Raw genomic sequence first — 24,685 nt, 5'->3', positions numbered from 1 at the left:
AAATCACTGAAAAGCAAAAGCATTTGTCTTGATTTAAAAGAGAAATAAACTAAATTTTGTGAACTTTGTGTTTAAAACAAAAACAAGAAATATTGCTTTTTGCCGGTGAAGTAAAAAAATAATATTGTTTCTCCTTTTAAATTAGATTATTTTTCATTGGCAAACAGCTTTTTCCTGTTCTAACCAAAAACAACACAACTTACTTTGATTTTTCTGAAAGCAGGACATACAATCTTCTTGTATCATCTTGTAAACATATCTCGTATTAGGGCGGTTACGATAACTGTATTAAAAACAAGATAAAAATTATTTGCAGTGTGATTATATTGTTGCAGTTTGTTTTGCAAATATTACAAATATTTTGGTATCATAGTAAAATGATGACAATATGTGGCATTACCATCTCAAAGTAAATCATCATCATTGATCTTTCAAGCTAATTTATGCTATTACAAAAACTCAAATAACAAGACTGAGCAATGAGGAACATAAGTAGCAACGCAGTGCCCTCTAATGGTCAAAAATACAACAGCAGCAAGTGACGTCACACATTGTCATAGTGTTATTTATTGAACATTTGCAACTATTTAATAGATTCCCACAATACAGACAATAAATACATCAAGGTCCCTGTACATCACTTTTATCAACTGTAATAGCTGCTCCATGTATTCAGTATATATATATACATGTTTAAAGTAATCTTTTAAAAAAACTAAAAAGACTTTATACAGTACATGCTTCGCAGACGGCACTAGTATCATCTGCTCAAAAGACATTTGGACTGACGCGTGTCATACTGATCCAAAATATTTCAGGTCCGACAGGTAACACAAGTTTTTTCCTTAATACTATTATTCAATACATATACAATACTGTACAATCCTAAAAGTATTCATATGACCATTGTTATATTACATTACAAGCTGTGCACATTGTCCTATATACAAAACCCAAAGCATGGGCCGCTACAAAGCGTTTGCCCATCACACACACACACAACCAGGCAGATTCAAGCTTCACACCAGAAGTTTCACGTTGCTTTGCTGCATAATAATGTGATTGAAAATTCTGATAATGCAAAACAGTCACAAATAAAGGTCAAAGGTTGAGAATAAATAATAGGAAGGTGTGGAAATTCAGACGCTAATGATATTTTCTGCCTGTTTCAGGGGTCACAGAAGAAGTGAATGGGATGTTCAAGCTGCCGTTGTGCTGTTAGGGAATGATGGATGTGTTTGACAAACAGGAATCACTGAGCTCAGGTCAGGCTGAAACTTTTCTCAAACACAAGTTTTTCACACACAAATTCATTTGGCAAATGTAAAGCATCCTTCTGTAAATGCAAAAGTATTTACTCAAAACAAATGAGCAGTGTGGAAAAGCCATAAATACCTACAAACACATCAGCTTATATGAGCCTCAATAATGAGGGACACATTTAGGGCTGCAAAACGATTAATCGTGACTAATTGCGACCAATCGTTTGCAGAATAAAAGTTTTTGGTGTGTGTGTGTGTGTGTGTGTGTGTGTGTGTGTGTGTGTGTGTAGTGTGTATAATAATAATTTTATATACACACACACTCATGTATATATTTCAGAAAAAAAATCTATTTATATTTTACGCGTTTATAATTATATATAACAAATTATATATAAATATAAAAATGTATATACACATTTAAATATTTCCTAAATATATACTTGCATCTGTGTGCATTTATATTATACACAGTGCACACACACATAAATCTGATGTAAACAAAAAACTTTTATTCTGCAAACGACCAGCCGCAACCAGTCAAGATTAATCGTTTGGCAGCCCTTGACACAATCAATACAAGGATCAGTCAAGAGAGTTCATACTATCATATCTCGGAAAGATCTCAAATAATTTCATACTGGACCAAAGGAATGTGGTTATAAACATTAACAAAATAATTAAAGAAGTTTAGAAAATATTTTAAAGTCAAAATTTCACCTCATTCCTCAAAACGTCCAAACATGAGGTAGCTGGTATGTATGTTGGCTACTTTTTAATTATTTTATAAATGTGACCCTGGACCACAAAACCAATCATAGGTCCTTTTTTTATATGAGATTTATACATCATATAATAAATAAGCTCTCGTTGATGTATGTTTTGTTAGAATAGGACAATATTTGGCAGAGAGAACTATCTGAGGGTGCAACAAATCAAAATATTGAGAAAATCACCTTTAAAATTGTCTAATTGAAGTCCTTAGCGACACATATTAATAATGATAGATACATTTTTAATATATTTATAGTTGGAAATGTACAAAATATCTTCTTGGAACATGATTTTTACTTAATATCCTAAATGAGTTTTGATCATTTTGACTCATGCAATGTACTGTTGGCTATTGATAGAAATATACCCATGCGGTTTTGTGGTCCGAGGTCACAAATGTCTATTCATTTTATAATGTAATGAAGTACGGTACTGTTGAGTCAAGTCTTCTCGAGTGTAAAAATGAAGACAATTACATTTACAGAAAAATGTACAAGTATAATATTTTAAGCATATATAATGTATTTACTTATTTAAAACACTATTGAATACTAATGTTCAAAGAGTCAACATGAAACTGCATTTGCAACATTTTGTTTCTGATTAAAATAGGAATAAAAAACGGATTTAATCTATCGATCTCGATATTTCATCTTGCACAGAATGAAACTTAAGTAAAAGTTGTTTTGGAGGCAGAGCAAATCTTAACATTTTCATAAAAGATAACAAAGACAAAAATATTTCTGGATTCATAAATGAATCTCTAAGAAAACAAGGAATGTGTAGTAAACTTCACAGGGTGATTTCCCAGACAGGGATTATTTTAAGACGCGACTAGGCTTTAGTTTAATCAGGAAATATAACTAGTTTGAACAAACATGCCTTACTAAAAACATTACATGTGTGCATTTTAAGGGAAAAATAAAGGGCACTGATGTATTTTAAGATATGTCAGTGCAAGTTTTCAGTTTGGACAGCTCTTACATTTATTTAGTCTAGGACTAGTCTAATCCCTGTCTGGGTAACCGCCCCTACATGTTGACTTTAAAATGTACTGCATTACACACGCACACACATGATATAAAGACTTAAACATATAACAACATCAACCCTGTGATGCTTCAGTCTGTCTGACATCAAACACCAGATTCATTTCTTACCTTATAAACTCTTCTCACATGATATGTGACTTTAAGGCTTATGTTAAGAAACAAATTCACTTTCAAAATCTGCCACATCTCACCCCATAATCAAAAGAAAGATTTTGCACAAAAAAGATTTTTGCATTTGACATTAAATGTAGCTTCAAGTTCTGATCATTGATTTAATAAAATTTTTGTCTTGTAAAAAAACTGTATTACATTAAAGTAATACAGTAAAACAATTACAGTAGTTTGCTTCATTTCTTTTTATTTTGGGGTGAAATATATTATTGTAAGAATTCAGCTCTATTAGTTTTCACATTAACAATACTCTTCAAACCTCACAAGCATCACGACCGTTTACTGCACTTTGCCCAAATATCCACATTCATGAAGATCACAGCTTTAAAGAAGAAACTTCAGAAGATTCAATCCAACCACAAACATCCGAGTTCCTCAAACTCAAGCCAATCACATTCCTCTTATAAAGCCCTTAGTGTGTTCATTCAGTTCAATGTGGAGCAGTCAAATGAGTTCAAAACTTAAAAACGACAGAATCTGAAGAATAAATACATTAAGCACTGAACACATGAGTCGTATGTGATGTGTTAAGCGGCTTATCGTTTCTCTTTCGCTGAAGTCACACGCGGCTGTCCTCCAGCAAAGGTTCGAAGTCTTCGTCGCTCCCGGGCAGCGGGGTGTTGGTGTGGGCTCCGGCCAGGCTCGTGCTGGTCTTACTGGTTTGGCAGGACGTCTCCGGTGGTGTGCGGTGATCCGGTATGAAGAGAGCGACAAGAAACGCCACCACCACCGAGCAGGCACCGATGATAAACGGTGGACCGGGGATTGTCATTTTCTATGTACGAAAACAGAAGATACAATAAATACGAAACCAAACGAAAGTAATTATAGAGCTGTGAATGGGTCAAAACTGATGTAGCTAATGATGATGATGATGATGTACCTCAGTGGACGTCTGGAGAGGAACGGTGTACTGCTCTTCTATTGATGGAAGGGCATCCAACTCCACATTAAAGAGGAAGAAAACGAAACCATAGAGCGCAGGACCCAGACCATTACAGAGACCCCGAATCCCAGTGATCATTCCCTGAACCAGTCCTGAAAAACACATCACAGATCAATTCAGCAGGAAATCAACATAGCTGTCAAATTTACTTGAGATATATTAGCGCATGTTATTCTGCCTCTGTTAACAAAGGGACGGAAAGTTTCCAGTAAATTCCCGGTACGTTTCCAGTAAAATTCCCGGTAAATTTCCAGTAAATTTCTAGTAAGTTTCTAGTAAATTTCCAGTAAATTTCTGGTAAATTCCCGTTAATTTTCGGTACATTTCTGGTAAATTCTTGTTAATTTTCGGTAAATTTCCAGTAAATTCCCGTTAATTTTCAGTAAATTTTTGGTTAATTTCCAGTAAAGTTCTGGTAAATTTCCAGTAAAGTTCTAGTAAATTCCCATTATTTTTTGGTGAATTTTTTGGTAAATTCCCGGTAAATTTACAGTAAATTTCTAGTAAATTTACAGTAAATGTCTGATAACTTTCCTAAAGGACACTTAATCTAGGACATTTTGGAAATATTCCAAATTGGAAACTAAATGGGAATTTACGGGAATTTATGGGAATTATTTGGAAATTTAGGGAAATTTATATAAACTATATCACAAACAAACATAAATAAACATTTTGTTAGGTCATAAGCAGAAATGCATGCAAGGTAATGCAAATTTTGAAGAATCCTGATACTTACGCTTATCAAGCCTGGATTTATTTGATCAAAAATCCTTGAACTAATAAATGCAGGTCCGATAAATGCAGGCTTGATAAGCATAAGAGACTTCTTTTAAAAACATTAAAAATAGTATGTCTCGACACTTTTGGGTGGTTTTTGGGTACTTTTTTAATCGTCTCATCTAAATGTTTTCTCTGTCAGTGTATTTGTCTTTACAATAGTACAATGTTGTTGCACACTAGCTTACAAGTTTTAAACAAATTTATGTAATTTATGTAAAAAAATGCAAAGATTTTTTCAAATTCCCAGTTTATTCCCATATATTCCTGTTAATCCCCAGGAAAGTTTCCTGTAATTTTGCAACCCTAACCCTGATCTTTCATCAATACCACGTTGTCAAGACACCAGAATCAGTTTGGAGTCAGATTTACCTTGTTTATCTGGATCTGCATTGTGGGACACTAATGCGCTAACGGCAGGAAACGTAATACTGGACATAGCGGCTACGGCACCGGCTGCCCACATCATCCTAAGTAACAAATAACATGAAAATAAATGATAAGGTAATAGATGTAATATTCAAATATCCAAAATGCACATCACTCACCACGGCTCAGAGCCCAAACCGTACCAGGCCAGCTGAAGAATCTGGAAACCCAGACCCAAGAGAACCGTGTTCTTGTTTCCAATGGTTCTCATTAATAAAGTGAGAAACAGCGTCTGTCAGGAACACAAGCCAATGAACGTTTGATTCATTATTAGACCTGCAGACTACAAACTACTTATCATATTCATACACTACGTAAGTTTAGTGCTATTGCATGAATGTAGACAATTTTACAATGAAATACTTTTAAATAACACGTCTGTTAAAGCAACAAGAGCGATCTCTTCATTACAGCCCTGTCGTAATTTCATTAGCTTTGCCTTTGAACTTCTATTGAATACGAATCATCTGTAAGAGACACTTTCACAGTACCTCTCGCCAGCTCGACGACACCAGTAATAAGGCCGAATGAGGAATATTGCCTCAATTAAATACCTGCGCCAGGATGGAGAGAATTCCCACCACTCCAATGAACGCGGCGATCGTTTTGGGCGAGAATTTAATGACCTGAGAGACAGAAAAGAGAGAGAAGCACATTCACATCAGTCTGCACCACTAAACCCAAATCAAATAAACTCTCTTATGTTCAGTAATGATCCGTCACGGACCTAAAGAGAGACCAAAACTAGGGCTGCAAGATATATCGGAAAATACTAGAGATGCATCGATTCCAATTTTCTTTCAGAACTATAAATGACAGCATATAGGATACAAACAAAAATTCACTTTTCTTTCATAAAAAACGCAGTTTATCAAAATAAAGTGCTTTCAGACTCACTGACTTTATGTTAGATGTTCAAATATCAGTTGTAGAAATGATTGCTGTTTCATGATCGTCTCGTAAGTGCTGCGTGTGTGATAAGTAGGAATAAACACAAGTACTCGAGCACTCAAACGTGGCATCGATGATCGATCACGAAAACGATGATCGTGTGAGTTTATTTATTTATTTTTTGTGGTTATGGTGCCATTTGGAGTTCTGTCTGGTTAGCATTACAACCGCCTGTGGTATATAGTAAAGACTGGGGGGCGTGTTTAAAGGCATGTTGGGCTGCGCAGACCTAAAGACGTATGACATCAGTACCATGATTCAAAAACAAACTGAGAAGTCCGCTCCCAAAGCACCCGCGACACCCCTCACATACAACATAAATATATTATACAAAGTGCATCTATTTGCACAACATGCACGACTTAAACTAAGAAAGTTTAACTCACATTGTTGATGTGCACCATCATAACAGTACGGGACATATCATGAAAATTAGGGCTGTGTTGAAAAAATCGATTTACCAATTCTGAATCGATTTTCATATTTATTTCTAAAGATCATTTGAATAATTATCGATTTAATCATTAATAACTTAAACTTGCCGCGTCATTGAATTCACGCATGCGCGCGAGGTGGAAGGACATTAAAACAACAAACATGGCGGTCAGTAACGTTAAGCAGTCGCAAGCGGTTTTGAAAACTGTAATTCAGGTAACAGCTGGAAAAATGCTTTTTTCAAAAACACTTAACTAAATCTCAAAGATCGGATCAAATCGGATCCAATCGAATAATGATAATTGATTCAAGATCTTGAGTATCGGAATCAAATCGATTCTTCAAATTTGAATGTAAACCCAGTCCTAATGAAAATCTGTCTTTTTCCATGTTTAAGTGCTATAATTGGGTCCCCAGTGCTTCTATCAACCTACAAAATGTGTTAAAGATCAACCCAGTAAGTTAGGTTTGGTAAACCATTCTCTGCAAGCATGTGAAAAAATAGCTCATTGAAATTTGGCTCCCCTTGTGATGTCAGAAGGGGATCTTATTATAATAATTCCGCCCCTTAATCTGCACTTTCCAACCATGACACTGCCATTTAGTGCAAAAATAGAGAAAATAATTGATAACACAACTGAATTTCAATTTTAACAAACCACCATTATGGTGATCAGTGTTTGCATTTGTTCAGTTTATTTGCATTTAAAGGGAAACACCCAAAAACGACACATTTTTGCTCACACCTACAAAGTGGCAATTTAACATCTTATAATAAATTATCTGTGGGGTATTTTGAGCTAAAACTTCACATATATATTCTACAGACACCAAAGATTTATTTCACATCTTTAAAAAGTTTTAAAACGCATCCAGTTAAAGCACAAGGATACAAAAGGACCGGCTCGGAATCGAATGTCTGACCGGGCGCTTACCGTTCCAGCCGATTATTCGTAAAAATGGCACATTTCAGTCTCTGGCCGGTCGATCGGTGCATGTACAACAATATCAAACAGTTAAAGTTGTAATATATCTACGTTGGACTACGTATCTCACTCAGTGTGTTGTGTTGAATCGCTGAACATTATGTAGTACATCAACTCTTATAGCGGTTTACAAACTGCAGAAATTATCCTTGATTCTGAACTTTGTCTTTATTTTTAGCTGCTGGTCATACGGTTGAAGTTTGACTCTTTGTGTCATTTGAATACTGCTGCAGTAAAAACATCTCTAACAGTAGCTGTGAGGTCAGCCGAGTAAATTAATTGAGGGTTGCGAGAGAGGAACAATAGGTGCAGTCGGTCGCTGGATAAATTGCTCTGCGGGAAAACTGCTAATTAAACTTTAATGCATGCGGACTACCGGTGCGACAGGTCACAAGGGCAAAAAATATACAGGATATTTACACTTTTTCATTATAAGCAAGAAATAAACGGCATACCTGACGTAAATAGAGGAAAAAGCTGGAGTACTGCCCCGCCTCCGGCAGATACGATAAAAACACTGTTATACAAATGAGAAGAACTGTTGTGTCCTGTCCAACTTTCCTTAAAGACTGAAAAAAAAACATTATTAATAAAACAGACAATATTTATAATTAAACAAATCATATGAATGTATTTTAGTTAGGTAAGGATCTAACAGAGATACATCATAGGTTGGACGACATGCATTACCCGTAATAAGCATTTTTATTCAAATATACACTAGGGTTCAAAATGTTTCTCATGCTCTTAAAAATCTTTGCATGCAAAGATGTTTGAAATTAAATTTGTAAACAAAAATATATTTGCCAACATATTACTGTAATGTCTTTCATTAGGAAACTAAAATTGTATTTAAAATAAAACAAATTTTGACAGGGTTCCCACACCTTAGTTAACTTTCAAGGACCTTTGTGGGGACACATTTCAAGTGAGAGCAAGGATACATTGTGTTACCTTCAAAGATACATTGTTACAGTTTCCTTTCGAGGGAACTCGCGCTGTGTCACTGCGGTGACACTTTGGGGACGCCTCCAGGGGTAAGTGCGTCTGAATGTGTATATCAAATTCAACCAATGGTGAGGCTTAATGACAAAGACAGGGTGACGCGGGAGCCAGGAAGTATATCGCTATCTGAAATATTCCCAAAGACAGCGTTACAGGGACGCACAATGTATGGCAAGGGAGATGCAGCTTCTCGTTCCCTTTTCAGGGAACAACAGTTAAATACATAACCCGAGACGTTTTCATGTGTCAAACACAACTATGCATAGAGCTGTAACGATTAATCGTGCAAATGCGCGTTTTCTCAATGAATGAATTACGTTGAAATCCCCGCAAATCCGAATGCCAGGGGGTGCTCTTGTGCAGAAAATCCCTTTGTGCCACAGAAGAACGCAAATATTTATATCATTGTTCTTAAAATTGTTTCAGGTATTTTCATGATAATAAAGAATATTTTGAATGATTTTGTTTAACGAGTGTTGCTTTTTTAAATGCACTTTTTAAATGACTCTGACTCGTAATGATTTTAGATTGATAAGGACTTCCTACTGACCAAATGCCATAGTACACGCAAAAGCTGTGCATGAAACACAGAATCGCAGCCTTGCGATTCAGAATCGATTTTAGACAGGCATTTTTAATGGGACACACGATTAATCGTTACAGCCCTAACTATGCAAAAAAAAAAATTGGTATAAATCAACATTTGCATACAGACGATAAGCATTAAAAGTGTTTAAAAAGTGTTCAACGTGTGCTTAAAGGTGCAGTGTGTGAATTTTAGCGGCATCTAATGGTGAGGTTGTGAATTGCAACCAATGGCTCAGTCCACTGCTCACCCCTCGCTTTTGAAACACATAGAGAAGCTACGGTAGCCGCCACCGGACAAACAGGTCATCGTCGAAGACAACTAAGTAAAAAAAGTTTGTCCGTTAAGGGCTTCTGTAGAAACATGGCGGCCCAAAATGGCGACTTCCAAGTAAGGGGACCCTCGGTGTATGTAGATAAAAAGGTCTCATTCTAAGGTAATAAACACATAACGGTTCATTATGTAAGGTCTTTATACACCCCTGATCATATAGTTTTGTATATTATTTGCATTTCTGTCAAGAGATCCTTCTAAAAATTACACACTGCACCTTTAAAAGGCTAGAATTTTTATGATATTATCCTACACTACACAGAAAACTTCTTGCATAAAATAGATTCAAGCACTTTTAATGACCTGTATCTATGTATGTATATTTTCCCAGGACCTTGAATTTTTCCCCTCCAGATTCACAAACTTTCAATAATTATAAGGAACACGTGGGAACCCTATTTTAAAATAGATGACTGAACGGTTGTATATATATTTTTTTTTTATTTGTGGTCTTACAGCAAAAGGGTCAGCCTGCTCCCATGAGATCGGCGCTCCCCATGTATTGAGTCTCATCTTATCGGGCAGTGACTCTGGTACGGCCAGCAGAATGAAACAGATGTCGGCAAGAGCGACGAGAGTCGCCAACAGCACCACCAGATTATCACCGTAACTGGCCGAAAGATACGCACCGATGGCCGGACTCGTCACCAGACTCGCTGCGAACGTCGCCGAAACCTGAAGACAAAGAAACAGACAAAGAAACTTAGAAATCTGCCGCCCGGGTCAGTAAGATTGAATTTAAGGCATCTCATTGTGCTTTTAATGCTTTAAACTTATTTTTATATTGCGTAAAATAAAACAATAATAATATTCTTCCCAAAATACATCACTAGAGAAGATTTAATAAAAGTCCCTTACGAGTCCGTATGCCGTACTTCTCTCGCGCTCATCTGTAATGTCTGCGATGTAAGCAAATATTACAGAGAAGGTGACGGAAAACGCACCGGACATGGATATCATGGCAAAATACCACCTGAAAACAACAACAAAGATGGGAAACAAGAGACTTAAAAAATATATATATATACAGGACACTCACAAAATACAATTTTTAGACAATAAAATATCAGCGCTGAGCATAATTATGATTATATTCACTAAAGAAAGTTGACTATTTCTAGATTGTCTATAATCATGAGAAGCGTGCGTGATCTGGTTTCATCTCACCAAAAAGAAAACATGAGTAGATCTTACCATGGACTGAGTCTCATAAGAGGTATAGGGGCACAGGTGAAGAATACAGTAACCAATAGAAACGATCGTCTGCCCCATACGTCTGATAGGGCGCCGATCAATGGTGCGCTCATAAAAGACAACAGACCCTGATGAACGACACAAACATCCTGACATGAACCAACACAAATTAAACTGTGAAGATTAAAATATATTACACAGAACAACATTTACCTTCACGCCCTGAATGAGACCGTTTATTAAGAAAGTGTGTTTAGGGAATGTTTCATGTAAAACCTGTAAACAAAACATAGACATCTATGAGCTGCAGAAAACCATTTCAGTACAGATAAAGATATAAAACAACTGTAAACTAATGCTGTTCCTGAACAAGACTTATATAATATATACGAGGGGTGGGTGATATGACCAAGATCTTATATAACGATATGATTCGTTTTATTATATCATGATAACAATATGTATCACGGTAGAGTTTTCTTTTAATAAGGCTTTTATGTTACTAATTTAATACCATAGAATTTTAAATAAATCTTATTAAAAGGTAGAAAAGTGATTTAGTTAAAAGCATTGAGAGATTTTCTCAAAATAAGGTAAGACCAAAGTCCGGATCCAATATACTGTTATACATGTGTTTTCTTTTTCAGCTGTTTGAATGGGTCATACATACACACCAAACGCGAATTCAATTATTTGAGTAGATTACATGCAAAAATCAATGCAAAGACGCAAATTCGCGCTGGCCGATTGACGCGAATTAGGCGGCACGATTGCAGTGAAAACACACACTATTCCACCTTAATTAAACGCGTCTCTCCATGAGTTGAAAATATCCAACTCAAGCAAAAAAATTTGCATGGCCAAAGTTAAATCTCCCAAGTAAATTTGGGCAATGAACGCGATGCTTTGCTTTTGGTGTGTATGCAGCATAAGACGTTTTTATGAGGACACTTGCAAAGACGGTAATTTTGATGCATATGTGTATTTAAAGTAAAAAAGCAGTAAAAATGCTCACGAGTTTAATGAGCAGCAGATGCGCGGCTTGGATATAGCACTATTGTTTGTGTTTCAATAACTTAATATCACTTGTTTTAAAACTGCGGTGCTTAAATACGTGTACATACGTAAACATTTTTGTGACCACGCACACAGCAACGTGATGTGGGCGCGTAACCTTGATAGCGACCATAGTCCAAAATCTCTACCGGTTGACAAATTTCGGTTTAATATACCTACTGGTTTATCACCCACACCTAATATTTTCTCTATACTTTAATGTTGCTTTTTGTCCTTTTTAGAGCTTGACTTTATAAATCACCACCAGTATCTTTTTATGTACAGAAAAAAGCTGCTCTGATAATTCACAGAAGAAAGAAAACAATATTTTTAAAAGGACATAAGTGTGAGATTAAAAGTGAAGTGTTCCTTTAAAAGGTACAATATGTATGATTTTTGCATTTAAAATATCCAAAAACCACAAGCATAGTGTTATATATATATCATGTTCAGTTGCATCAACCCAAATGTGACCAAACCTTCCAGTGTTTCATAATGTGGATTGGATGTGCATTATTTTCGAATAATACAATGACCCAGAGTCAATTATTCCTTACTTATTTTATAACTCTTTTTATAGGCTCCTGATTGGTTAACGCAGCACGAAATTCCACCAAAGTTCAAATTTTTCAACTCGGGCGTCAGCCGCAAATTAGCGTCAAACGCAAAATGCACAAAAAGCAATTAGACGGAATCGTATCTTCCGCGCCAAACGCCTCATTGGCGCCGCGAGACCTCCAGACGCGCGTCAACGCCTCTTCACATTGACTAAACATTGAAATCACTTGCGCTTCACGCGTCTACCGAGGCTGGTGTAAACGCAGCATTAGGCAGCTCTACAAGCTACACATTGGAAGTGAATTATTATAGTTAATGTTTTGCGAAAATTACATATTGTGCTTTTAAGAAATTAAAAGCATTTATCATGATTTATGATATATAAATTAAAGGCTGAAATATCCAATAAAGCAGAACTCACAGTCAGCATTGGTGTCGTGAGAAGACCCCAGGCAAAGAATTCCAGAAAAATGACCACAACAGCATGATACACGCTGGGCTTTCCGATTCCCTGCTGGACCTGAAACATCAAAAATAATGTGTGTTATAATGCTGAATGTGGCACATCTCCAAAAACCACAGCTTTCCATGAGAACCAGCATTTTATTTCCATCAGATATTCTTCTGGGGCGCTTGGTTACAAAAAAACTCTAATCCAGCACCAACAGGACCTTTATTGAGACTTGACCTTAAATATTCATTCTTATCATGTGATGGCTTGCTTGTAAGGTTGAATTACACACATTTATCTTTTGAATTAAAGCCCCCTATCCTAATAACCCTGCTGAAAAAAACAATAAAACCATTACAGAAAATTATAATGGTTTTATTGGGAATTGTATTGGTTCTAATGGAATATGGCCCAAAACACACTACAGTGTATTGGTTTTTGATAGTCTCTAATGGTATGTATTGGTTCTATATATTGGTTTCAATGGAATATGTATTGGTTCTAATGGAATATGGCCCAAAACACACTACAGTGTATTAGTTTTAATGGTAAAAGCTAATGGTTCCTATTGGCATTTTAATGGAAACCATTAGAATTTCCTGTAATGCATTTTTTAAATGTGTGTGTCTATGACACACCTGACATTTTACACACAAGCCAAACAAAAGTCCTTTAGTATTAAATACCTTTGGCCAAACCCTCGTGACGTCACCGATACATTAGAAAAAAAGATTTCGCAGTCGCCAAGACAACAGACTGCGCTCCTGGTTGTGGCTACAGGGGATACAGCTACGGCCAAAATCACGTAAAATCTCGCAGGAAGAGCGCTGTTTTCATCCTAATCCTACCCCCAAACCTAACCCTTAATACAACATTTCACGGAATTTAGGCCAGAGATGTATCCTATCATGCCAGAACCTCTGGTTTCATCCTAATCTTAACTCTACTAAACCCAACATCTCGCGAGATTTGGCCGTAGCTGTATCCCCTCTAGTCAGAACCCTAGCAAAAGGCGCGCAGGTGCGTCAGTTCCATTGTGCGCGCGCTCGCCTCCGTGTTACGTAATAAGAGACAGAAGCGTTCGGATGAATTAGCATCTGTTAGCTTTACCGCAATCTCGAAAAAAATGACACAAATCACACATGACACGCGTAAATACCCAATGAGAGACGTTATAAAACACCATATACGAACTTTGCCGATACATACGATGAAATGTATCCCTGTCAAAAATGTGTATCTGTGATTTTTGAGTTAGCAGAGATGCTAGCATTGATGCACACGCATAAATATGTATGTACACACGGCTTATACACGTTATAAAGACAAAATTAGTCGAAAAAGCGTTTATCAAGACGTTTTGTTTTGATGTGTATTTAACGGGAGCCATGGGATTAAAAAAAAATGCAAGGTGTCAACGGCGCCAAATGAATACTTGTCAATGGCATGTTGGATTTTACATACCGGTAATAATGTAAGGTTTGCTTTAATCATGTCTTACCGGATTGTCATGCTTCATTACTATCCTCTTGACCAGCACGACTTGGTTGGTGTGTTTTGGATCTTTCTCCCCCTGGGCCATCATCATCATCTCATCACATCTCATACGAGCAACATAAACTCCATCCTGCTGGGTGCATATCTGCGAACCACCGCCTGCCTCCAGCTTTCAACAGCGATATAAGCCGTCAAAGCGGCTAAATATAAGCTAAAAATCTTCGATCAGATGAACACATCCAGTAGATAACAGACCGACAATAGCGTGTCGACAAAAATGATCAACACTTTCAATTTCTCGCCTCTATTGAGTGCATCGCGCAGAACAGCGACATCATGCGGCCGCGGTGTGAAACTTCACGCGGCTGTTCCTGAACCAGCATCGTGATGACCGCCCATCAATGTGCATCAGGAGGAAAATGAACTAAGCTGATCTGGACTCAGCATCACAGTTCAGTTTCTCACTTGGCCAATGATAAAGGCTCGTGACCGTCTATTACCTTATCAGATGAAGTTTCCTATTTCGGATGATGTTACAAGGCTCACCAAAATAGATCAAAAGTGGGACGACATTACACTATTCAAAATTACATTACCTTACTTCATATTCTCAGTAGTACTGTATTGCATCCTAAAAATGCATAAATGTACATTTGATATTGTGAGCCAATAAGAATGCTTTTAATAATAACATTTGACTGAAGCAATCCAGTCTTTTTTTATTATATGCTTTGCTTTAATTAAAATATATTGGTTTCTCTGTGAGGTTATATGGCACCAGATCTGTTAGTGTGGTTAGCCGGTGTAGTTTGTTTATCTCCATTACTAGGTAACAGGTGCGCTCATCTTACCAGCTGCTGGAGAGAATATATACCTGTGGATGGATATATCCACCGGGACAAAACATCAAAGCACATGAGACATTACTATTGATTCTCACAGAATATACAGTATTTAATTCAGGAAAAATAACTTTAGGCCAACAGTTAAGAGAACTAACAATGGCACTGGCAAGTGGACACTGGATTGACAAGGAAATTGCAGGAGTACCTCCAAGTCCAAGGTAAGCAGTATACATTTACAGTTTCTTTTGCTGTCAGAAACTTTCACAGATGATCAAAAGCAAATGATGTGCTTTGACTATAAGCACAATTTGGTCCAGTTAAATGTGATCATATGAAAATAATGTCTTTCAGATATGGCCATGCGATTGCTGTTGCAGGAAATATTGCATTCTTGTTTGGAGGAGCATCAAACGTAAACACAGAGGTGTGTAATCTCAATAAACTATACTTATTGCATGCTTTAAAAGAGTATTGATTCTTACATAGAGCCTGAGCAAATAATAAAATCTGTATTTTCTCTCTTTAGGATTATCTTCCAACATATCTTCATGACTTTTACATGATTACAGGTATGTTGAGCGATGCTCAGACAACCATGGTCTCAAAATAGGCCTTACAGCTGTCTGCTTTTTTCAGTTTCAGCTAATCGTGTGACGTGGGAGCAGATGCCTCAAAAAGGAGACGTTCCCACAGCAAGAGCAGGACACTCACTGTGGTGATGACATGAGTCATAAAAATTAATACGCTTCATTTAGATAGCTATCTAATTAAAAGTAAGGCTGTCAAAGATTAAATGCAATCCATCGCATACAAAATAAAAGTTTGTGTTTGCATATTATATGTGTGTGTACTGTGTGTAATTATAATGTACATTTAAATACACACACATTCATGTATGTATTTACAAAACATTAACATATGTGTATTTATACACTCACCTAAAGGATTATTAGAGACAACTGTTCAATTTCTCATTAATGCAATTATCTATTAACCAATCACATGGCAGTTGCTTCAATGCATTTAGGGGTGTGGTCCTGGTCAAGACAATCTCCTGAACTCCAAACTGAATGTCAGAATGGGAAAGAAAGGTGATTTAAGCAATTTTGAGCGTGGTATGGTTGTTGGTGCCAGACGGGCCAGTCTGAGTATTTCACAATCTGCTCAGTTACTGGGATTTTCACGCACAACCATTTCTAGGATTTACAAAGAATGGTGTGAAAAGGGAAAAACATCCAGTATGCGGCAGTCCTGTGGGCGAAAATGCCTTGTTGATGCTAGAGGTCAGAGGAGAATGAGCCGACTGATTCAAGCTGATAGAAGAGCAACTTTGACTGAAATAACCACTCGTTACAACCGAGGTATGAAGCAAAGCATTTGTGAAGCCACAACACGCACAACCTTGAGGCGGATGAGCTACAACAGCAGAAGACCCCACCGGGTACCACTCATCTCCACTACAAATAGAAAAAAGAGGCTAAAATTTGCACGAGGTCACCAAAATTGGACAGTTGAAGAGTGGAAAATTGTTGCCTGGTCTGATGAGTCTCGATTTCTGTTGATACATTCAGATGGTAGAGTCAGAATTTGTCGTAAACAGAATGAGAACATGGATCCATCATGCCTTGTTACCACTGTGCAGGCTGCTGGTGGTGGTGTAATGGTGTGGGGGATGTTTCCTTGGCACACTTTAGGCCCCTTATTGCCAAATGGGCATCAATTAAATGCCACGGCCTACCTGAGCATTGTTTCTGACCATGTCCATCCTTTTATGACCACCATGTACTCATCCTCTGATGGCTACTTCCAGCAGGATGCACCATGTCACAAAGCTCGAATCATTTCAAATTGGTTTCTTGAACATGACAATGAGTTCACTGTACTAAAATGGCCCCCACAGTCACCAGATCTCAACCCAATAGAGCATCTTTGGATGTGGTGGAACGGGAGCTTCGTGCCCTGGATGTGCATCCCACAAATCTCCATCAACTGCAAGATGCTTTCCAATCAATATGGGCCAACATTTCTAAAGAATGCTTTCAGCACCTTGTTGAATCAATGCCACGTAGAATTAAGGCAGTTCTGAAGGTGAAAGGGGTCAAACACAGTATTAGTATGGTGTTCCTAATAATCCTTTACATTATGCAAACACAAAGTTTTATTTTGTATGTAATTAATTGCCCTAATTAAAAGCAATGTTTTTTACTCTTCTCATAGTGTAGTTAAAGGCAAACTTTACTTGTTTGGAGGTTCATCACATCCTGAAGCTAAAGAATGTTTGCCTGGTGTCTACTGCTTTGATATTGGTAAGATATCAGAATGACTGTACTAATACTGCTCAAATAAGCATCTTATACAAAACAATAGTAACAATATACTAATATTGTTGTTTCCAGTGACTATGACCTGGGAGAAGCTGCTCACTGCTGGTGTATCTTTGCGGACATTAAAACACAGTTCAGCAGCTCTAGCAGAGAATATCTATGTGTATGGAGGAATCCTGGATGGAGTCCCTACAGATGATCTTATGATGTTTAACACAGGTTCAAACAGAAATTATTTATCCAGAAATTATTATTTGTCTTCATTTTTGGAAAACTGATTCAGTTTTGTTTTCCATGACAGAACATAAATCATATGGGTTCTGAAAAAGTGTAAATAATGATAAAACATTATATATACAGCTGCGGAAACAAGGAAAACACCACAATTTTTCAGTATTTTACTATGTTCTTAACTCAAATTAGACTAATTAATACATACCTATCTTTTTTTTTAAGAAGTGCACTTAATCTTTGTACAGCACGTCGTAAATGTGTTAGCATTTATCCTAGCCCCATTCATTCCTTAGGATCCAATCAGGGATGAATTTAGAAGCCACCAAACACTTAATGTTTTCCCTATTTAAAGACTGTTACATGAGTAGTTATACGAGTAAGTATGGTGGCACAAAATAAAACGTGCAGATTTTTTTAAAGGGTATAAAAAATGAGAACTATATTTTATGGCGGAAGAGCACTTAGTTTGCAGCACTTCGACCTCGGCACGCAGTAAAACTCTTGCTGTCAATATTACTGCGCCTCGAGTTATACAATATAGTTCTCATTTTTTATCCGCTACCCGATTTGAAAATAACTCAGCATTTTAAGACTTTACAAATTGTCTATTTAAAATAGTTTTTAAAATTGATTTTATGAATTTTTATTTATAGTAGCTTGTGTTGTCACCATACTGTTTTTCAGTGTCATTGATTTGGATGCCAATCAAAACTACTGGCACTCTCCCTTTAGAAAGGTAATCTGTCTTGATTTAACTGTGAAATACAGCAGATTAAAGCTCTGCTTTTGTGTTTATACTCAATCTATCCTTTAAAACAGAAACAGGAGAAAATTTCAAATTTAGTGAAGAGAATGACTGCTTCATCAGTATATATTATGTGTAGATGTGAAAATGTCACTTGAGGCCATCTGCAGTGAGCTGCTGTTTATCTGATGAATTTATTCAGTGTTTATTAAAGTCTCTGTAAAATCAATCTTGAAGATTGTTTCTAAACACATTATAAATGTAAGAAATATATTTCTAAAACATGCCACAAAGGGTGTAAACTATAGTACTGAAATGCACACAGCAAAAATCACCAGTGTTAACTGTAGTGTTTATATGACTCTCTCTGAATATCTGAATTCAGGAGGCGGGCCTAAAGCGGTGGCTCGATGACACACATGAGCCACTGAGCATGGCCACGCCTCCTAACACAATTGCATGCATTTATTGAGGTTGTAACAGTATTTGAAAGTTGAGAGAGATGGCAGGTTTGCAGCAAGTGGCCATGGGTTCAGCACCGACAGCGTACACGTCCCCAGCGCTTGAGAGCAGTGAATGCTGCCTAGTTCTCCAAGATTATGATAACTTATTTATTTAGTTTTGTCCATAATTAAAATTTGGTTGGGTGGTTAAAATCTGAACACATTCGATATCTGACTTTACAGGGACTTTAAGATTAATTGACACTGATGCACATCAAACTAGTTTAAATGGGTGTGAATTAAGCTTTTAGAGACTTGAGTCTCCTCTTACCGTATTTTTCGGACTATAAGTCGCTCCGGAGTATAAGTCGCATTAGTCAAAAGATGCATCATAAAGAGGAAAAAAACATATATGAGTCGCATTTATTTAGAAAATTATTTTTTTCGGCTGCATATTTTAATAATTGCAGTTTGTAATCTGCAGAATAGGATTTTCTTTTTGGGGTCATTTTGTTTAGTCTTTCTCAGTTGTCTTTAAGTTTACAGTTTCAATTGTTTTCAGTTAATTTTTTTTCAGGGGTGGGCTAGAAGAGCAGCATAAAACGCCCTCTGGTGGCTGTAGACAGTAATGGTTTATATTGGTTCATGTTAATTTTGGCATATAAGTCGCACCTGACTATAAGTCGCAGGACCAGCAAACTATGAAAAAAGTGTGACTTATAGTCCGGAAAATACGGTATGTTCAAACATTTCATCTTTTTAATGTTCTTTAGGTTTAATCATTCACTTGCTGTAGTGGGCGAGCAGATATTCTTGTTTGGAGGATGCTCAGAGGACGGTTCACCTCTCAAAGACATATATGCCCTGAATACAGGTACAACAAAACTGTAATGGAGGGCTGCTATCTCGGGTATCATCGCTGCATGTACAGTAGTGAATGTTTTCTCTTGTAGAAACCCTGATCTGGGAACAGTGTAAAGTGAAAGGAGACTGTCCTGTCGTTTGTGCTGGTCAGACTTTCACATCACATCATGACAAGGTAAGAACTGGTTTTCATAAAATCACACATTTCATCTAAAAACAATGTGAGTGATGTTTGCCTGTGCAAAACCTGCCACTATAACACCAGGTGGATTTATCGATGGATGGTTTTCTGCCTTAGCAAACCCTACTACTAACCTTTAAAGTTTAACTTTGACTGTTTTTAGGATATTTACTTATTTGGGGGAACAGTCACTAATCCAGATGGAGCAGAAACATCAACCAGTGAAATTTACAAATTAAGCATCGGTAAGGAAGAACAAACTCAAACTGAACTCAGAAGTCTCATATGGTTGTGTCCAGTGGATGAGCAGACACTAACATTATTTCTGTATCACCTATTAACAGCAAAGATGAAGTGGAAGATACCGCTGTATGTGGGCATTCCCCCCGCCAGACGTCATGGACACGCAGCATTCATTGTTCATAGTCATGTATGTGTGTGTTTGACCAGACAAAAATTTGGACACAATGGTCCAAAGCTGTCACTGGGGCTGTATCATATGAAATGTTTCTTGTAATCTTAATACTCTTGATATAAAGGCTTTATGCACAAGTCTTTTAAAGGTGCCGTGGAATGTAAAACTATATTTATATGCATAGATGAATAATATCTTTAAATGACATATCGTGAGCCTCAAACACGATTGTTTCCTCCTTCTTATGTAAACCTCGTGCATACAAAAGACAGACCAATCTCAACATAACAACTGTGATGTTACAGTCCAGATGTACGCCCCAACATTAAATTACATGTTAAATTAAGTACAAAGTTGTGACTGTTGAGTTAGCGCTATATGCTAGTTAATGCTATATGCTAGCTAATGCTATATGCTAGCATTTAGGCTAAAGTTCTACTGTTGACGTAACAGTTACGTTTTGCAGGTAAAAAATCACAAACTTACCACTCAGAAACGTCCATTAACAATCTCCAAACAATTGATTATTCCGCATAATCTGATACAGACTCAAACATAAGATCTGTTACACACACAGAGCTACTGAAGGAGCTGCTCAGAGAAACAGCCAATCAGAGCAGAGCTTAACATTATTATTCATGACCCTTCCAAATAAGGTAATAATAGACCATTTCATTATAAAGGCAAATTTGTAAATGGACATGTAAAACCGTCTCTAGATCATTTTTACATTTAATAAAGCCACAAACCTTCTATCAGAGAACAATTTAACAGATTATATCAATGCATTCTCTGGCACCTTTAATATTAGTTTTGTAGACTTCAGTGGTATCTATACATTTTTTTTTAATGAAACAAACTTTTAATTGAAAGGCATTATTCAGCACAAATTCAACATTATTTAAAAGCATCTTATGATGCACGTCATGTTAAGAGAATGACAAAGCTATAATGTGAACGTGGCTACTTTGAGCAAACTCAGAAATATTCATTTATTTTCCATGTTCCAAACATTTGACATAGATTACGTTAAAACAATACTAAAACTTTATTTTTGTTTTGAATTTTATTAACTTAATGTTTTTCTCTTTAGCTTTATGTGTTTGGAGGCAAAAATGAAGAGCAAGAATTTAATGACCTGAAAATAATGAAATTAATCAATCCATCTGAAAGACAGCCAGGTGAATATTATTGTCTGACAACTTTATGTCACCAGTTTTCATTTAATTTAATCTCTGTTTATTAATCTCTCTGTACAGTGATGAAAGAGATTCTGTCTGAGTTTGGACTACATGGAAACAGGTGAGTGTTTCTGAAACACATCTGTCATTCACAGTTTCATATGAAACTTCTGTTATTCAGATCATTTTTACTTTTAGTTTCGCTCCAACCAAGATACCCAACGTGAAGTATGAGCTCAGTCAGTCACCAGTGATCATGAAAAGCTACAATGGTGAACATATTCAGGTGATTTACACTGCATTTATTTATTGTAGTGTATAAGAGATGGTTTCATTACCCTAATGTCAAAACAAGTAATGATCTATACACTACAATATTATTTGTTGCAATGAAATAACATTCTGTGTACAATCACTAATCATTTAACAAGAATATTGAGACAATAAATCACATATTTCTTCTGGATATTTGCTCATTTGTTATTTGGAAAGGAAGAAGATAATAAAATGTTATTTTTTTTCTGTTTAGGTGACGGGACATAGAGATTTCACAGCAGTACGTGATGAGGCTATGAAAATGATTCACAAAGCCTTTACTATATTAGATGATGAGTTCCAAAAACTAGACCGGTAAAATTATTTTTATTATTTCTCTAGTTATTTGTTCAACATAACTTATAATGCAAAACCAAATCTGTTTGACCTAAACCAGGGAGAAGGCTGAACTTGCACGAGACACAGAGATTTTGCGAAATGAGAGGGACGCTCAAAATGAGCATCTCCAAAGACAGAAACAGGTGTAACTGCCTCAGACCTTCAATGATCAGATGTGTTTTGTTTGTTTGTCATTGTGTGTTCTTCTCAATAAATGAAAAAGTTTGTGGTTGTGATGTGACAGGAACTTGAGGACATGCTGGAGAGACACAAAGCTCAGAATGAGGCTTGGCTCCGTGCACGTGCAGACGAGAATGACAAGGAAAGGAAAGAGCTGTGTAAACTGAGGGTGTGTGACCTTCACAAAACCACAACCACATCTACAAACCAGTGACAGATGCAGACCAAACTCAAAGGGGCTCTTTACACTTCCAACAAACCGTTTCTTCCTCATTGCACAGCTGGTTTTTGAAACTGCGTTCACTCAAAAATTGACATTTTATTTTTGTGAAACATACGAGGAATTTTCTTACTCTTTATGAGACCATGCAATGATGTCATATTGCCAATGTTTCTATAGTTCATGTGTATTAGGTCCAGAAATATTGATGAAGTTGTGCTTTTGTCACAACTTCCCAGCCGATGCCTGACCAACAACCACCGTTTCCTATCCCTATCGTGTTTATATATATATAAATATATATGTATCTCTCTCAAGGGTTTTTCTCCTCCTAGGAGTTTTCCCACAGGGTTTTTCTCCTAGGGGTTTTTTCATCCTCTGGAGAGTCAGCCAACATTGGCTTAACTTAGCACTTTACTGTATACGTTACATTATTACTACGCTCGTACGGTTTATTCTTAGCCGCTTTATTCTGCTTCTTATATTATCTATTGATTATTCTGTGTTTTCCCCTACATCTATTCATGTAAAGCTGCTTTGAAACAATTAACAATTGTGAAAAGCGTTATATAAATAAAATTTAATTGAATTGTCCAATCAAATATTCTCAAGAATAAAAATGTCCCTTCCATTGCAAAACAGGGATCATGTGAGAGATTAGTGAAACTATTAGCTATTTCCAAAAAGAGACAAGCCCTTCTATATGTCCCACCCAAACTTTCTGTTTCAATAGGAAATATGACAGCACTTTAAAAGTTCATTTTAAGTCAACCACACCCTCATAATAGTTTTTCTCACACCGTGACATTAAAATGAACTATAAGAGGTCAAGAACACTTCTCATGCATCTCCTAAGGGTTTTTCCCCTCCTAGGAGTTTTCCCCCTGGACTAGATTTTTCTCCTAGGGGTTTTTTTCATCCCGTGGAGAGTCCGCCACCTTTTGGCTTAACTTACTACTTTACTGTATACGTTACATTATTACTACGCTCGCTTTTCTATGCTTTTCCTACATCTATTAATGTAAAGCTGCTCTGAAGCAATTAACAATTATGAAAAGCGCTATATAAATAAAATTTAATTGAATTGAATTCATGTAATTTATGATAATTTTTTGTTTACATTTTCTAGGAGGAGGTGCTTCACGAGCAGGAGAGACTGAAAGAGGAGCAATGCAACATCCAAAAACGCAGTGAGCAGCTCCTGTCCATTATGCAGCAGTTCAAAGGCATGTGAAGACACTGTCTCCATGGCAACCACACAGGGAGACGGCCAAATTTTGTTTGGGAAACAGCGAGATTATTGATGCCACTCCTTTACGGTGATATTTGGGGTTGATCGTCTGGATGATGATCTGGTGATTCTGCTGTGCGTGTCACAACACATTAGACAACTAAATTGCTAACTTTAGACAAAGAACAGGATTCCTTTATTACCGGTTAAAAAATAAATGCTTAAAAATGCTTTAACAGGTTATTTTATCATTTCTCTGAAACATAATGAATTAAATATTTGTTTACTATCAGTTTGTATACAAAGTTGTCAAAAATTATCATACTTTCATGACTTTTTCATGGCCTTTGCATTCTGTATGCCATACAACAGTGTTGTGTATTTAATTGTTAACTAGTAAAGCACAGAAATTGGACTTTTATTTAAAGCAACTATTATCCAAAAGCAACTTTTCCTATAGCCTATTTTTAGAAAAAATAAATAAATAAAAAATAATTTATATAATTTATAAAAAATATATTTATAATTAATTATAAGAATTAAACTCACAATCTTTACATTATATGATATAAATAAAAATTATTGGAGATATTAATAATCTGTGTATTGTGGCTTAAAATGGCCTTTTAACAAAACCCTTCAGAAATGTAATTGGTCTGTTATTTTTAGTTTATAAAACTTTTAAAATGCACAACGATTAAA

The 24,685-nt window shown here is 36.4% G+C and overlaps 2 protein-coding genes across 3 annotated transcripts; one reads left to right on the top strand and one right to left on the bottom strand.

Annotated features, from left to right (window-relative positions):
• Nucleotides 1–539: 539 nt before the first annotated feature.
• mfsd14ba (major facilitator superfamily domain containing 14Ba) lies at nt 540–14,755 on the bottom strand. Its single transcript, XM_055207408.2, has 12 exons — nt 14,471–14,755; nt 12,940–13,038; nt 11,118–11,180; nt 10,905–11,032; nt 10,569–10,683; nt 10,167–10,385; nt 8,242–8,355; nt 5,969–6,040; nt 5,534–5,646; nt 5,358–5,455; nt 4,143–4,297; nt 540–4,034 (listed from the first exon to the last, which is right to left on the bottom strand). Exons 1-12 carry the CDS (start codon nt 14,573–14,575, stop codon nt 3,819–3,821), a joined length of 1,497 nt encoding a protein of 498 aa, XP_055063383.2. The 5' UTR covers nt 14,576–14,755; the 3' UTR covers nt 540–3,818.
• A 429-nt stretch (nt 14,756–15,184) lies between these two features.
• LOC129446412 (kelch domain-containing protein 3) lies at nt 15,185–24,406 on the top strand. Of its 2 annotated transcripts, XM_055207406.2 has the most exons (18): nt 15,185–15,529; nt 15,663–15,735; nt 15,838–15,880; nt 15,948–16,026; nt 17,529–17,617; nt 17,708–17,854; nt 18,554–18,605; nt 19,831–19,931; nt 20,011–20,096; nt 20,266–20,347; nt 20,447–20,532; nt 21,611–21,698; nt 21,777–21,819; nt 21,897–21,984; nt 22,228–22,328; nt 22,411–22,495; nt 22,597–22,701; nt 23,882–24,406. In XM_055207406.2, exons 1-18 carry the CDS (start codon nt 15,468–15,470, stop codon nt 23,984–23,986), a joined length of 1,515 nt encoding a protein of 504 aa, XP_055063381.2. In that variant the 5' UTR covers nt 15,185–15,467; the 3' UTR covers nt 23,987–24,406. The 2 variants fall into 2 exon arrangements, with proteins under 2 accessions (XP_055063381.2, XP_055063382.2); XM_055207407.2 differs by lacking the exon at nt 23,882–24,406 and having other exon boundaries at nt 22,576–22,702.
• The last annotated feature ends 279 nt before the right edge of the window (nt 24,407–24,685 follow it).

The sequence above is a fragment of the Misgurnus anguillicaudatus genome, chromosome 12 (assembly GCF_027580225.2).
Source record: "Misgurnus anguillicaudatus chromosome 12, ASM2758022v2, whole genome shotgun sequence".
In the NCBI taxonomy this organism is placed as follows: domain Eukaryota; kingdom Metazoa; phylum Chordata; class Actinopteri; order Cypriniformes; family Cobitidae; genus Misgurnus; species Misgurnus anguillicaudatus.
Note: the sequence above shows the minus strand (reverse complement) of the source record. Positions and strands in the feature narration are given on the sequence as shown.

What these genes read in the sequence shown, in the direction of transcription:
- LOC129446412 (XM_055207406.2), top strand. Translation starts at nt 15,468, where the DNA reads ATGGCACTGGCAAGTGGACACTGGATTGACAAGGAAATTGCAGGAGTA. An exon ending in GGCACTCTCCCTTTAGAAAG is followed by an intron (nt 18,606 to 19,830) that starts GTAATCTGTCTT and finishes AATGTTCTTTAG; the next exon opens with GTTTAATCATTCACTTGCTG. An exon ending in CATATATGCCCTGAATACAG is followed by an intron (nt 19,932 to 20,010) that starts GTACAACAAAAC and finishes TTTCTCTTGTAG; the next exon opens with AAACCCTGATCTGGGAACAG.
- mfsd14ba (XM_055207408.2), bottom strand. Translation starts at nt 14,575, where the DNA reads ATGAGATGTGATGAGATGATGATGATGGCCCAGGGGGAGAAAGATCCA. An exon ending in GAAGTACGGCATACGGACTC is followed by an intron (nt 10,386 to 10,568) that starts GTAAGGGACTTT and finishes CTTTGTCTTCAG; the next exon opens with GTTTCGGCGACGTTCGCAGC. An exon ending in GGTTTGGGCTCTGAGCCGTG is followed by an intron (nt 5,456 to 5,533) that starts GTGAGTGATGTG and finishes TTTGTTACTTAG; the next exon opens with GATGATGTGGGCAGCCGGTG.